Source organism: Anolis sagrei, chromosome 4, assembly GCF_037176765.1.
Source record: "Anolis sagrei isolate rAnoSag1 chromosome 4, rAnoSag1.mat, whole genome shotgun sequence".
NCBI classification, from domain to species: domain Eukaryota; kingdom Metazoa; phylum Chordata; class Lepidosauria; order Squamata; family Dactyloidae; genus Anolis; species Anolis sagrei.
Genome location: NC_090024.1, coordinates 247987175 through 248003306, shown reverse-complemented (window position 1 = coordinate 248003306; position 16132 = coordinate 247987175). Strand labels below are relative to the sequence as shown.

General features: G+C 49.3%; 1 protein-coding gene across 1 annotated transcript in view; it reads left to right on the top strand.

The window, feature by feature from the left end:
• CD40 (CD40 molecule) overlaps nt 1-13883 on the top strand; it is a 33636-nt gene extending 19753 nt beyond the window's left edge. The window contains exons 3-9 of the mRNA XM_067468328.1: nt 2956-3087; nt 3183-3329; nt 5365-5458; nt 7982-8043; nt 8755-8877; nt 10509-10549; nt 12747-13883. Of these exons, the coding sequence (XP_067324429.1) occupies nt 2956-3087; nt 3183-3329; nt 5365-5458; nt 7982-8043; nt 8755-8877; nt 10509-10549; nt 12747-12887 (740 nt within the window). The 3' untranslated portion in view covers nt 12888-13883. The remainder of the gene's footprint in view (nt 1-2955; nt 3088-3182; nt 3330-5364; nt 5459-7981; nt 8044-8754; nt 8878-10508; nt 10550-12746) is intronic.
• Nucleotides 13884-16132: the final 2249 nt, after the last annotated feature.

Below are 16132 nucleotides of genomic sequence, written 5' to 3'. Positions count from 1 at the left end.
CTTTTTTGTTGAGTCCCAGGGCCAGAGAAACAGATGGTGGAAACAGAAGAACGGCCTGCCTCAGGGGAGCGTGCTCGCTCCATCCGTGTTCAACATTTACACAAATGACCAGCCACTGCCAGAAGGGACAGAGAGATTCATCTATGCTGATGATCGTGCCATCACCACTCAAGCAGGGAGCTTTGAGATGGTTGAACAGAAGCTCTCCGAAGCTCTAGGTGCTCTTCCTGCCCATTACAGGGAAAACCAGCTGATCCCTAATCCATCAAAAACACAGACATGTGTTTTTCACCTTAAGAACAGACAAGCATCCCGAGCTCTGAGGATTACCCGGGAAGGAATCCTACTGGAGCATTGCAGTGCACCCACATACCTGGGAGTCACTCTGGACCATGCCCTGACCTACAAGAAGCACTGCCTGAATATCAAGCAAAAAGTGGGTGCTAGAAACAATATCATACAAAAGCTGACTGGCACAACCTGGGGATCACAACCAGACACAGTGAAGACATCTGCCCTTGCGCTATGCTACTCTGCTGCTGAGTATGCATGCCCAGTGTGGAACACATCTCACCACGCTCAAACAGTGGATGTGGCTCTTAATGAGACATACCGCATTATCACAGGGTGTCTGTGCCCTACACCACTGGAAAAATTACACTGTCTAGCCGGTATTGCAACACCTGACATCCGCCGGGAAGGAGCAGCCAATAGTGAAAGGACCAAGGCAGAGACATCTCCAGATCATCCCCTGTTTGGGCATGTCAACGACTTAAATCCAGACATAGTTTTCTAAGATATACAGAGACACTCGCTGGAACACCTCAGCAAGCGAGAGTCCAAAAGTGGCAGGCTCAAACCCAGAGCCTCAATCAGTGGCTGATACCCAATGAGAGAGTCCCCCCTGGGCACACAGAAGACGGGGCGACTTGGAAGGCGCTGAACAGACTTCGCTCTGGCCCCACGAGATGCAGAGCCAACCTCAAGAAATGGGGCCACAAAGTGGAGTCCACAACATGCGAGTGCGGAGAGGAGCAAACCACCTGCTGCCATGCACCCTGAGCCCTGCCACATGCACAATGGAGGGCCTTCTTGCAGCAACACCAGAGGCACTCCCAAGTGGCCAGGTCAAAGGACATTTAATCAACTCTCATACTCACAAATTTTGTATTTTCTCTGTTTGCTTGTTTGCTTTGTTCTGTTAGAAATGTAATATAATTGACTGGCTGCCTCGACACGAGAAATAAATAAATAAATAAATAAATAATTATTATTATTATCATATCAGCCATTGATTGAGGTGCTGGGTGTGAGCCTGCCACTTTTGGACTCTCGCTTGCTGAAGCGTTCCAGCGAGTGTTTCTGTAGATCTTAGAAAACAATTTCTTGATTTAAGTCGTTGACGTGCTGGCTGATGCCCAAACAGGGGATGAGCTGGAGATGTCACTGCCTTGGTCCTTTCACTATTGGCTGCTACTTCCCGGCGGATGTCAGGTGGTGCAATACCGGCTAAGCAGTGTAATTTCTCCAGTGGTGTAGGACGCAGACACCCCATGATAATGCGCCATGTCTCATTAAGAGCCACATCCACTGTTTTAGTGTGGTCAGATGTGTTCCACACTGGGCATGCGTACTCAGCAGCAGAGTAGCATAGCGCAAGGGCAGATGCCTTCACTGTGTCTTGTTGTGATCCCCAGGTTGTGCCAGTCAGCTTTCGTATGATATTGTTTCTAGCACCCACTTTTTGCTTGATGTTCAGGCAGTGCTTCTTGTAGGTCAGAGCACGGTCCAGGGTGACTCTTCCCAGGTATTTGGGTGCGCTGCAATGCTCCAGTGGGATTCCTTCCTTCCCAGGTAATAATCCTCAGAGCTCGGGATGCTTGTCTGTTCTCGAGATGAAAGGCACATGTCTGTGTTTTAGATGGATTAGGGATCAGCTGGTTTTCCCTGTAATAGGCGGTAAGGGCACCTAGAGCTTCAGAGAGCTTCTGTTCAACCATCTCAAAGCTCCCTGCTTGAGCGGTGATGGCACGATCATCAGCATAGATGAAGCTCTCTGTCCCTTCTGGCAGTGGCTGGTCATTTGTGTAGATGTTGACCATGGATGGAGCAAGCACGCTTCCCGGAGGCAGGCCGTTCTTCTGCTTCCGCCATCTGCTTCTCTGGCCCTGGAACTCAACAAAAAAGCTCCTGTTTTGTAGCGGGTTTCCTATGAGGCTGGTGAGATGGTAGTTCTTTGTGATATTATATATATGATATATGATTAGGGATCAGCTGGTTTTCCCTGTAATGGGCAGTAAGAGCGCCTAGAGCATTGGAGAGCTTCTGTTCAACCATCTCAAAGCTCCCTGCTTGAGCGGTGATGGCACGATCATCAGCATAGATGAAGCTCTCTGTCCCTTCTGGCAGTGGCTGGTCATTTGTGTAGATGTTGAACATGGATGGAGCAAGCACGCTCCCCTTAGGCAGGCCATTCTTCTGTTTCCGCCATCTGCTTCTCTGGCCCTGGAACTCAACAAAAAAGCTCCTGTTTTGTAGTAGGTTTCCTATGAGGCGGGTGAGGTGGTCGTCCTTTGTGATACTATACATTTTTCTCAGGAGGAGGCGGTGGTGGTTCACAGTCTCATAAGCCGCTGACAGGTCTATGAAGACAGCTCCTGTGATCTGCTGCCTTTCAAAGCCATCTTCTATGTGCTGAGTCAGGTTCAGCACTTGCGATGTGCAGCTTGTGCCTCACTTCTCGCCAAGTGAGTTAAAAGACCTCCCTCATTTGAGACACTGTACTTGGTGCAGCCTAAGATCGTATTGGCATTTTTAGCTGCCGTATCACGCTCTTGGCTCATATTCAGCTTGCATTTTCCTGGACTCTTAGATCCTTTTTGCGCCCACTCCTTGCCCGTTCACCTCTCAATCAAGACCCTCACCTGTGCCTGACCCTCTCTCTTTCTCTTGCAGGCCAGAGGGTGGCAGTGGCGTGCCCGGGCGACTCCTCGGGCGACACGGTCTGCGCTCCTTGCGAGGAGGATCGCTTCCAGTCTGGATGGACGCAGGAGCAGGAGTGCACCCCACATAAGCAGTGCAGCCAGAGTAAGGGGTGCCCCCTATTCCCCCCCTTCCTCTCCCGCCCTCCCCAATGGCCTGCGCACCCCCCCCACCCTTACCCATGTCTCTCCCCGTTCCAGATGCGGGCCTGGAGGTGCATGTGCCCGGGACGGCCAAAACGGACACCGAGTGCCGATGCCGGAGGGGCACCCACTGCTCCAGCCACGAGTGCCACACCTGCCAATACGACAAGGACTGTGGGCCCGGGCAGGGGGTCCAGCAGCAAGGTGAGCCAATAGGAAGACCCAGCACAGCCCCATAGCTTTCCATGGGGTCATGGCAGGCATGCGCAGATGGGGCCAGGACAAGCTGTCAATCAGAGGAGCTGTCGGCCGTATTTACTCAAGTCATAACATGCCTAGGAGTCTAGGAGCCCTTGGTGGCACAGCTGGTTAAACCACTGATCTGCTAAACTTTGTTGGTTCATATCCATGGGATGGGGTGAGCTCCTGCTGTTAGCCCCAGCTCCTGCCAACCTAGCAGTTCGAAAGCATGCAAATGTGAGTAGATCAATAGGTAACGCTTACTCCCAGCTCCTGCCAACCTAGCAGTTCGAAAGCATGCAAATGTGAGTAGATCAATAGGTAACGCTTAGTCCCAGCTCCTGCCCACCTAGCAGTTCGAAAGCATGCAAATGTGAGTAAATCAATAGATAATGCTTAGTCCCAGCTCCTGCCAACCTAGCAGTTCAAAAGCATGCAAATAAGAGTAGATCAATAGGTACTGCTCCGGCAGGAAGGTAATGGCATTCCATGCAGTCATACTAGCATGGACAACACCAGCTCTTCAGCTTAGAAATGAAGATGAGAACCAGAGTCCCAGAGTTGGACATAACTAAGGTTAATGTCAAGGAGAAGACTTTACCTAATCTAATGTGTGCCTTAAGGGGCTACGATGGTGCAGCAGGTCAAATTGCTGAGCTGCTGAACTTGTTGACCAGAAAGTTGGAGGTTCAAATCTGTGGGACGGGGTGAGCTCCTGTTGTTAGCCCCAGCTCCTGCCAACCTAGCAGTTCGAAAGCATGCAAATGTGAGTAGATCAATAGGTACTGCCTCAACAGGAAAACGCAAAAAGTCGCTCCATGTAGTCATGCTGGTTACATGACTTTGGAGGTGTCTATGGACAATGTCGGCTCTTTAACTTACAAATGGAGATGAGCACCAGAGTCGGACACGACTGGACTTAATGTCAAGGGGAAACCTCTACCTTTACCTAATGTGCCATCGAACCCAATGTGTGCCTAAAGGGGTCGCGGTGGTGCAGCTGGTTAAACTGCTGAGCTGCTGAACTTGCTGACCAGAAGGTTGGTGGTTCAAATCTGCGGGACGGGGTGAGCTCCTGCTGTTAGCCCCAGCTCCTGCCAACCTAGCAGTTTGAAAACATGCAAATTTGAGTACATGAACTTGGCAGGAAAAGACAAAAAGATGTTCCATGCAGTCATGCCGGGCACGTGACCTAGGAGGTGTCTAGGGACAACGCCAGCTCTTCGGCTTAGAAATGGAGATGACCAGCACCCCCAGAACAGGAAATGAAGGGGAAGCCTTTACCTTTATCTCTGTTTTGTTGTTTCTAGGCATGTTTGCCTTTGTGTTTGTGTATGCTGGAAACTTCTCAGCGAGATAGGGCAGAATACAAATAATAATAATAATAATAATAATAATAATAATAATAATAATCCAAAAATAAAGTATTGGTGAGTGTTAATGCAGAGCAGCAAAAAGTGCACTCTATGTCATTTAGCCCATTACTTTTTGCTTTCAGCAGTGGGTGCGCATCAATGGTGGACAACGAATCCACGTTAACTGCCCTGGCTCAAGGCTGATGCCTCTCCAATCTACAAATCCCAGGATCCCATAGCATTGAGATATGGACGTTAAGTTGGAGATGAATGTCCCTCAAAGAGGAGCTCCAGACGCAGTTCCTGAAGCAGCTTCCTTTGCTGTTTTGGCTCATCATGAATGCTATAGGATCCTGGGATTTGTAGTTTGGAGAGGCATCAGCCTTGAGCCAGGGCAATTCAACTGGGTTCATTCTCCAGCATAGATGCACACCCAGGATTTTCTTTTCCAAAGCAACAATAACCATGACATGGCCAACTTGAGCCCTCCAGATGTTTTGGACTTCAACTCCCACAATTCCTAACAGCCTGCCGGCTGTTAGGAATTCTGGGAGTTGGAGTCCAAAACACCTGGAGGGAGGGTCGCAGCTGACCCTTCCTGCTTCCCCATCCTGATCTTTAACACGACCTCTCCTTTGACCCAGCGACCCACGAGCGAGACACGGTCTGCACCGACTGCCCAGATGGCTTCTTCTCCAACGTCTCTTCGGCCACGGATCCCTGCCAGCCCTGGAGCAGGTAGGAAGGGTCAGTGGTCAGTGTGGACAAGGTCAGGCTCAAGCATTGATTGACCGGGGGGGGGGGGCAGGAGACTCTCCCCCTTCTCTCGCTGCATTTGGAGCCCCCCTGACCTGGCCGGAGGGGAACGGGAACATTTACTTACTTAGGTGATCCCTCGTTGTCTGAGTAGGATAGTCTTCCAGGGTGGGTCCATAGGTGACTGTGGAACCCTATTCTTGATCTGCATCATCTCCCACAGTGAGGGCATCGGTTTCCAGGTGGAAGGCTGTCCCACTCGGGGTTGACTTGATGCACCTCCCTCTTAGCACGTTTCTCTCTTTCGCCCTCCATCCGTGCCTCTTCGAATTCTGCAGCACTGCTGATCACAGCTGACCTCCAACTGGAGCGCTCAAGTGCCAGGGCTTCCCAGTTCTCAGTGTCTATGCCAGAGTTTGTAAGGTTGGCTTTGAGATCGTCTTTCAATCTCTTTTCCTGTCCACCAACATTCCGTTTTCTGTTCTTGAGTTCGGAACCATGGGAAAGGGAGGCCGAAGGAGACTCCTCAAGGCTGACGGGATGCTTTTGTTGCACTCCAGGTCAGGAAAAGGCCCTCTGACTATAAAACACACCACATGATGAGTGAAGAAACAAATCTCCTTTTATTGAATCTTAGTAAAATAGCCAGGAGAAATAAATGCTTCTAAGAAAAATAAGAAGGTTCCAAAAAGTAATAAGTCACTAAAATGCAGCAACACAAAGCAATGTCCAGACAAGATACAAAAGCTATCCAAGACAGTGTTTATCCAGACAGGAATCAACAGGATGCAAAGACAATCCAAAAGGCTCAAAATCTCCACAGGAACAAGACCCCTTGAACAGGATTTCCATGGCACAAGAACTTGATTTCCAAATGATGCCTGATCTAACAGGTTTTCCCTTGAAGCAAACCTTATATCCCAAATCCCAGAAACTGGTTTCGCTTTCCCCCACACTTGCCCCTTCTCAGACGAAGCCTGCATCAATAGGAGCCTAGTGTCTAGATCTAAGGAAGTCATGCTACCCCTCTATTCTGTTTTGGTTAGACCACATCTGGAATATTGTGTCCAGTTCTGGGCACCACAATTGAAGGGAGATATTGACAAGCTGGAATGTGTCCAGAGGAGAGCGACTCAAATGATAAAAGGTCTGGAGAACAAGACGTATGAGGAGCGGCTTAACGAGCTGGGCATGTTTAGCCTGAAGAAGAGAAGGCTGAGAGGGGATATGATAGCCATGTATAATAAATCTGTGAGAGGAAGCCACAGGGAGGAGGAGGGAGCAAGCTTGTTTTCTGCTTCCCTGGAGACTAGGACGCAAGGGAACAATGGCTTCAAACTACAAGAGAGGAGATTCCATCTGAACATGAGGAAGAACTTCCTGACTGTGAGAGCCATTCAGCAGTGGAACTCTCTGCCCCAGAGTGTGGTGGAGGCTCCTTCTTTGGAAGCTTTGAAACAGAGGCTGGATGGCCATCTGTCAGGGGTGATTTGAATGCAATATTCCTGCTTCTTGGCGGAATGGGGTTGGGCTGGATGGCCCACGAGGTCTCTTCCAACTCTTTGATTCTATGATTCAAAGTGACATAAACACTGAGTTTGCTGTCGATCCTGGCTGATCTCCAGCCGCCTATTCTTCAACTCCCTCTCTGGCTGCTCGTTAAAATTCCCAGGTGTCAGATTGTTTTCCAAACCCAAATCCTGAGAGCTCACAGAAAGAGGGAGTGTACCATCATTGCTAGGCCCAGCAGGGATATTCTCATGAGAATCTGCCCTTTGCACTGGGGCCTCTCTGTCATTGTCTGCCTGAAAACCATTGACCAAATGGTCTCCATCTTGCAACTCAGCCTCGGCCCCATCATTTCCCTCATCATTTCCCACATCAGAAGCAGCATGATCTTGGAACACAAACACAGGCTGATTCCCAGCAGCTTTCATGCATTGCTATCCTTCATTGGGGAAAGAATAGCTTTCAGTTCTCAGATCAAGCAACGTCGCAAATAGAGCAAGAAGCTCCTGCCTTGTTCCTCACCTCAAGCCATGTCCTGGTCAAGTTTTGCTTCCAGTCTTGGGGATTTTACCATGGACTCAAGCTCATGTTTTGTTCTTTGATTCTTGGACTACTCAAGTTGATGTTTTATTCCTTGTCTTTGGATTATTCAAACTCATGATTGTGCCCTGTACCTTGGATCAATGTTCACGCTTTAACCTTTGCATTGGAGATTTGTCTCTGGCTTTTGGGACTCCTTCTGTCTTACATATTTGGATTTTTTTACTCTTTTACTGTGTGTGCTTTTTCAACAAACTGTTCATTACTACGCTTGTCTTCCTGGTGAGTGCTTGAGCAAGGGGAGCCCTAGCTGAGGTGCAACACCTGCTAAGACCCCAGATCTCTTTCCAAATTGTTTTTGATCAAAGCTCATCCACCCTAGACCTCTTGTCTTTCATTGTTATTGCCGAACTCTACCAGTTTGCAAACTAGATTAAATCTCGCTTTTTTCTGCAGCTGCGAAGCCCAGAACCTTGTCCTGAAGGCGAGGGGGACGGCGGTGTCAGATGTCATCTGTGGTGAGTGACCCCCAACCAGGAGGGGATTTATTTATTTATTTGTCGTGTCAGAACAACCAGTCTAACAGAACAAAGCAAACAAACAGAAAAATACACAACTTGTGAGTTTGGTAGCTGGTTAAATGTCCTTTGACCAGTCTCTGGCCACTTGGAGTGCCTCCGGTGTTGCCGCAAGAAGGTCCTCCATTGTGCATGTGGCAGGGCTCAGGGAGCATTGCAGCAGGTGGTCAGTGGTTGGCTCTTCTCCACACTCGCATGTCGAGGATTCTACTTTGTAGCCCCATTTCTGAAGGTTGGCTCTGCATCTCGTGGTGCCAGAGCGCAGTCTGTTCAGCGCCTTCCAAGTCGCCCAGTCTTCTGTATGCCCAGGGGAGAGTCTCTCATTTGGTATCAGCCAAATTAGACAGCAGATTCTCTCGCCACAGAAGCTTCGCTGGGAAGTAGCAGCCAATAGTGAGAGGACCAAGGCAGAGACATCTCCAGCTCATCCCCTGTTTGGGTATCAGCCAGCATGCCAACGACTTAAATCTAGACATAGTTTTCTAAGATCTACAGAGACCCTCGCTGGAACACCCCAGCAAGCGAGAGTCCAAAAGTGGCAGGCTCAAACCCAGCACCTCAACCAGGAGGGGAGAACCAAGGCAAAGTGAGTGGGGGGGGGGGGTCATTGTTTGTTTGAGGAATAACCCCGATGATCTCTCTTTCCTGCAGACACCCTACCCCCTCCTGCCCAAAAGGACACAGAGAGGACCCACTTGTTGGCATTGCTCCCCGTGGCAGGCCTCCTTCTCCTGGGGGGCTTCTTGGCTGTCTGCTATTGGCTCCGAGGCAGGGGTAAGTCCTTGTTTGGGGTGCAGGGGGTGCCACTGAATGCCAGGGGTGGCGTTGGCCTCGGGCGCGAGAGCAGCACTCTCAGTGCCACCCAGTGACCGACCCCATGTCTGCTGTCCCAACCTCAATGCTCAACCGCCATTGGAAAGGGTCCAGATCCCACCCTGATGGAGTTCCTTCCCAGGAGGAAGGCAGATTGGAGAGTCTTCTAGAGATCCAGAGGACTTGGGGAGGGTTCCTTGGGTTGTCCCCAAATTGGGGACATTTTGTTGTTTCCAGAGTCTTATCCTTTGGCTCTTCCTTGGCTTTTGGGTCAGTTAAGAGGTTGTCCCCAACCCTAACCCTCAGCTATGTTGCATCGGTTGTGGTTTGATGAGAGATTCATGGAAAAACTAAGGCAAAATGTGGTGCTGCTGCAGGATGTCCCCCCCTGGAAAAAAAATAACAACTACATTGAAAGTAAGAACCACACAATTAAATAGGAAATAACACTTTCGGAACAGGAACCAATTTTATTTTTCAAACTAGCCGTCCCCTGCCACGTGTTGCTGTGGTCTAGTCTGTATATATGTTGTGTGTGTGTATGTATATGTGTGTATATGTGTATGTATATGTTTGCATAGATAGATAGATAGATAGATAGATAGATGGATGATAGATAAAAATTTAATGTTCATTTGTAGGATTAACATAACTCAAACACCACTGTATAAATTGACATCAAATTTGGACACACTACACCTCTCGGGCCAATTTGGCCCAGATGGGCCAAAACTAACAAAATGAAGTTCAACAGGGACAAATGCAAGAGACTCCACTTTGGCAGGAAAAACGAAATGCAAAGAGACAGAATGGGGGACAATGAGGCCCGGCTCAAGAGCAGTACGTGTGAAAAAGATCTTGGATTCCTCGTGGACAACAAGTTAAACATGAGCCAACAATGTGATGTGGGGCCAAAAAAGCCAATGGGATGTTGGCCTGCATCAAGAGGAGCATGGTGTCTAGATCTAGGGAAGTCATGCTCCCCATGCTCTATTCTGTCTTGGTTAGACCACTTTACCTGGAATATTGTGTCCAATTCTGGGCACCACAATTCAAGAGAGATATTGACTCTAAGCTGGAATGTGTCCAGAGGAGGGTGACTAAAATGATCAAGGGTCTGGAGAACAAGCCCTATGAGGAGCGGCTTAGGGAACTGGGCATGTTTAGCCTGAAGAAGAGAAGGCGGAGAGGAGATATGATGAGGGCCATGTATAAATATGTGAGAGGAAGCCACAGGGAGGAGGAAGGAGCAAGCTTCCTTTCTGCTGCCCTGGAGACTAGGACACAATGGGAGAATGGCTTCAAACTACAAGCAAGGATAATTCCATCTGAACATAAGGAAGAACTTCCTGACTGTGAGAGCTGTTCAGCAGTGGAACTCTCTGCCCCAGAGGGAGTGTGGTGGAGGCTCCTTCTTTGGAAGCTTTGAAACAGAGGCTGGATGGCCATCTGTCAGGGGTGCTTTGAATGCAATTTTCCTGCTTCTTGGCAGAATGGGGTGGGACTGGATGGCCCAGGAGGTCTCTTCCAACTCTTTGACTCTAGGATTCTATGTTTGTAATTGATGGAGGCCTTCCCTTCTTCCACATCAGGTCTCCAGAAGCAGCAGCAGCAGCCACAGCAACACAACCAGGTAGGTGTTCCTTTGGGGCAGACCACCTAATATTGAGTTGTGGGAGGATGCCCACCTTCCTCTACAGGTCACGGCATGAGAACGGGACCCCAAGAGGCCATCTAGTCCATCCCCCCCCCCCCCTTAGTGGCCAGTGCAGGGAAGACCCACGTCCCTGCTGTGCAGGCTGTTCTGGAAGCAAACAGGTCAAGGCACACCTTTGCCATCAGGTCTTGAAGGAGGAGGAGGGGGAGGTTGTTGGTGGCAAGCTGGGTCAGGTGCTTAGCTCTTACATGGAAGTTTAACTGTATTTTGTAATTATATATTTAATATTTATTTTTTAAAAATAGCAATTTCCTTGTTTTTAAATGGTAGTGGGTCGTGTCATGATATTATTTGTCAACCTGAGTCCTTATGGAAAGAAAGGCAGGATAGATATAAAGATGATGATGACGACAATGAGCTGCCTTGAGTCCCTATGGGGAGAAAGGTGTGCTAGAAATAAAGGTGATGATGGTGATGGTAATGATGATGGTGATGACAATGACAACAACAACAGCAACAACAACAATCATTGAGTCCCTAAGGGGAGAAAAGTGGGATAAAAATGATGATGGTGATGATGATGATGGTGGTGATGGTGATAAAAATAATAATAATAATAATCATCATCATCCTTGAGTCCCTATGGGGAGAAAGGTGTGCTAGAAATAAAGGTGATGATGGTGATTATGATGGTGATGACAACAACAACAACAACAATCATTGAGTCCCAATGGGGAGAAAGACGGGATAGAAATGATGATGGTGATGATGATGATGATGATGATGATGATGATTAGCTGCCTTGAGTTCCTATGGGGAGAAAGGTGTGCTAGAAATAAAGATGATGGTGATGGTGATGACAACAACAACAACAACAACAACAATAATCATTGAGTCCCTAAGGGGAGAAAAGTGGGATAGGAATTATGGTGATGATGATGATGATCACCCTTGAGTCCCAATGGGGAGAAAGGCGGGATAGAAATAAAGAGGATGATGATGACAACAACCATCCTTGAGTCCCAATGGGGAAAAAGCTGGGATAGAAATGATGATAAAAACAACAATAACAATTATAATCCTTGAATCCCTAAGGGGAAAAAAGTGGGATAGAAATAATGATGATGATGATGATAATCATCATCATCATCATCACCATCATCTGCCTTGAGTCCCTATGGGGAGAAAGCCAAGATAGAAATAAAGATGATGATAGTGATGGTGGTGGTGGTGGTGATGACGATGGTGATGACGGTGATGATAGTGAGCCTGCCTTAAGTCCTTATGAGGAGTAAGGTGGGCTAGAATTAGTTGTTAATAATAATAATAATAATAATAACCCACCTTAAGTCCCAATGGAGAGAAAGGTGGGATAGAAATGATGATGATAAAGATGATGATGATGATGATCATCATCATCATCATCATCATCCTTGAGTCCCAATGGGGAGAAAGGCAGGATAGAAATGATGATGAAGATGATGATAATAATAATCATCATCATCATCAATCCCTAAGGGGAGAAAAGTGGGATAGAAATAATGATGATGAAGATGATAATAATAATAATAATCATCATCATCATCATTCTTGAGTCCCAATGGGGAGAAAGGTGGGATAGAAATGATGATGATGATGATGATGGTGATGAGCTTTTGAGTCCCTATGGGGAGAAGCGTGGGATAGAAATAAAGTTGAAAATAATCATATTGATTTTGGGATAAATTGAAGTATAAATAAATATCATCATCATCATCATCATCTGCCTTGAATCCCTATGGGGAGAAAGCCAAGATAGAAATAAAGATGATGATGATGGTAATGATGATGATGATAGTGAGCCTGCCTTAAGTCCCTATGAGGAGAAATCATCATCATCATCATCATCATCATCATCATCATCATCATCATCCACCTTAAGTCCCAATGGAGGGAAAGGTGGGATAGAAATGATGATGATGATGATGATGATGATGATGATGGTTATCTGCCTTGAGTCTCCTTCAGAGAGAGAAAGTGGGAGACAGATAACTATAAATGAAATAATCACAACAAGAACACCTTCTAGCCTTCTCTGGCCAAACTCCGACTCCCAGGATTCCGGAGCATCGCTCCCTCCATTGGAAGCGGGGTCAAGCGCACCCTAACCCTTAGTCTGTGTCCCCCCCCACAGGACCCTCGCCGACTGGATGATCCAATAGAGATGGACGAGGAGTGCCCTGCTTTTCCCATCCAGGAGACACTGCTGGGGGCCAAGCCCATGGCCCAGGAGGAGGGCAAGGAGACCCGCCTGGCCGTCCAGGAGCAGGCCTGAGTCGCTGGGTGGGGGTCTCCCCATGCCCACCAGGACAAGAACCGAGGGCTGGTGCAGCTTCCAGGGACTTCTCAGCACAAAGTCCCACAGGGTGCCCATGCAAATTGCAGGGACTTCCACAGGGTGCCCATGCAGCTTTCAAGGACTTCTCAGCACAAAGTCCCACAGGGTGCCCATGCAGAGAGTTCCATAGGGTGCCAATGCAACTTGTAGGGACTTCTCAATGCAAAGACCCACAGGGTACCCATGCAACTTGCAGGGACTTCCATAGGGTGCCAAAGCAACTTGCAAGGGCTTCTCAATGCAAAGACCCACAGGGTGCCCATGCAATTTGCAAGGACTTCTCAATGCAAAACCCGAGGATGTGGACAAGATACTTGGAGGAATGAGGCCCACCACATCCATCCTAGACCCCTGCCCATCCTGGCTTCTGAGGGAGGCCAGAGGGGGATTGGCTGAGTGGGTAACGGTGGTGGTGAATGCCTCCCTTCGGGAAGGCAAGATTCCAGCGAGCCTAAAACAGGCTATTATAAAGCCGCTGTTGAAGAAGCCATCACTGGACCCCACTAAATTGGACAACTTTCGGCCTGTTTCCAATCTCCCCTTTTTGGGCAAAGTCATGGAAAGCGTGGTGGCCTCACAACTCCAGGTATTCTTGAGAGACACGGATTATCTGGATCCGGCACAGTCTGGTTTCAGACCGGGGCATGGTACCGAGACGGTCTTGGTCGCCTTAGTGGATGATCTGCGCCGGGAGCTAGACAGGGGGAGTGTGTCCCTGTTGGTGCTCCTGGACCTCTCAGCGGCCTTCGATACTGTCGACCACGGTATCCTTCTGGGGCGCCTTGCGGAAATGGGTCTTGGGGGCATTGCTCTGCAGTGGCTCCAGTCATTCCTGGAGGGCCGCACCCAGAAGGTGTTATTGGGGGACTCCTGTTCCGCACCACAACCTTTGACTTGTGGGGTGCCACAGGGTTCCATACTGTCCCCCATGCTGTTTAACATCTACATGAAGCCACTGGGTGAGATCATCCGGAGTTTCGGGGTGCGGTGTCACCTGTACGCAGATGACATCCAACTCTGTCACTCCTTCCCACCTGCTACTAAGGAGGCTGTCGAGGTCCTGAACCAGGTGCTTGGCCACTGTGACGGTCTGGATGAGGGCGAACAAACTGAAACTAAATCCAGACAAGACAGAGGTACTCCTGGTCAGTCGCAAGGCCGAACGGGATATAGGGTTACAGCCTGTGCTGGACGGGGTCGCACTCCCCTTGAAGGTGCAGGTTCGCAGCTTGGGTGTGACCCTGGACTCATCGCTGAGCCTGGACCCCCAGGTTTCAGCGGTGACCAGGGGAGCATTTGCACAGCTTAGGCTCGTGCGCCAGCTGCGCCCGTATCTTGGGAAGTCTGACTTGGCCACGGTGGTACACGCTCTTGTCACATCCCGCCTGGATTACTGCAACGCTCTCTACGTGGGGCTGCCCTTGAAGACGGCCCGGAAGCTTCAGCTGGTCCAGCATGCGGCAGCCATGTTACTAACTGGAGCGGGACGCAGGGAGCACACAACGCCCTTGTTGTCCCAGCTCCACTGGCTGCCGATTTGCTACCGGACCCAATTCAAGGTGCTGGTCTTGGCCTACAAAGCCCTAAACGGTTCCGGCCCAAAATACCTTTCTGACCGCATCTTGGCCTACGAGCCCACGAGGACCTTGTGATCGTCTGGGGAGGCCCTTCTCTCGATCCCGCCTGCATCACAGGCACGGCTGGCGGGGACGAGGGAGAGGGCCTTCTCGGTGGTGGCCCCCCGGCTGTGGAACACTCTCCCGGCACACATCAGACAGGCGCCCTCCCTCATGTCCTTTCGAAAAAGCCTTAAGACCTGGCTGTTCGAGAGGGCATTTAATTAAGTGCTAAGCAACAACATTACGGTAATGAGAACTGGAATGGTACAAGGAAGATGAGACTGGCTATGATTCTACTAAGAGACGAAGCGGATTTTTATGTAGTTTGTATTTGTTGTATAGTCATATGTTGTTGATACTGGCCTCTGTAACTGTCTTTGTATGTGTACTGTACACCGCCATGAGTCGCCCGTAAGGGCTGAGAATGGCGGTCAATAAGTGCATCTAATAAATAAATAAATAATAATAAATAAATAAAACCCCACAGGATGCCCGTGCAACTTGCAGGGACGTCCATAGAGCACTGGTGAAACTTGCAGGGATTTCTCAATGCAAAACCCCACAGGTGCCCATGCAACTTGCAGGGACTTCTCAGGGCAAAGTCCCACAGGGTACCCATGCAACTTGCAAGAACTTCCATAGGGTTCTAATGCAACTTGCAAGGACTTCTCAATGCAAAGACCCACAGGGTGCCCATGCAACTTGCAGGGACTTCCATAGGGTGCCAATGCAACTTGCAAGGACTTCTCAATGCAAAGACCCACAGGGTGCCTGTGCAATTTGCAAGGACTTCTCAGTGCAAAACCCCACAGGGTGCCCATGCAACTTGCAGAGACTTCTATAGGGTGCCAATACAACTTGCAAGGACTTCTCAGGGCAAAGTCCCATAGGATGCCCATGCAACTTGCAGGGACTTCCATAGGGTGCCAATGCAACTTGTAGGGACTTCTCAATGCAAAGACCCATGCAACTTGCAAGGACTTCTCAATGCAAAGACCCACAGGGTGCCCATGCAACTTGTAGGGACTTCTCAGGGCAAAGTCCCACAGGGTGCCCATGCAACTTGCAGGGACTTCCATAGGGCGCCAATGCAACTTGTAGGGACTTCTCAATGCAAAGACCCACAGGGTGCCCATGCAATTTGCAGGGACTTCTCAGTGCAAAACCCCACAGGGTGCCCATGCAACTTGCAGGGACTTCCATAGGGCGCCAATGCAACTTGTAGGGACTTCTCAATGCAACGACCCACAGGGTGCCCATGCAATTTGCAAGGACTTCTCAGTGCAAAACCCCACAGGGTGCCCATGCAACTTGTAGGGACTTCTCAGGGCAAAGTCCCACAGGGTGCCCATGCAACTTGCAGGGACTTCCATAGAGCGCCGGTGCAACTTGCAAAAAGTTCTCAATGCAAAGCTCCAGTTTGCAAGGACTTCTCAGTGCAAAGCCCCAAAGCAGCACAGGTTGCTCTATGCAAGGGCCCCACACCAAGAAGGAAGCTGGAGAGGCTTCCCAATGGGCCAGGTCAACTGGACCAGTGCTGTCTTTGGTTGCCAGGACAGGCTC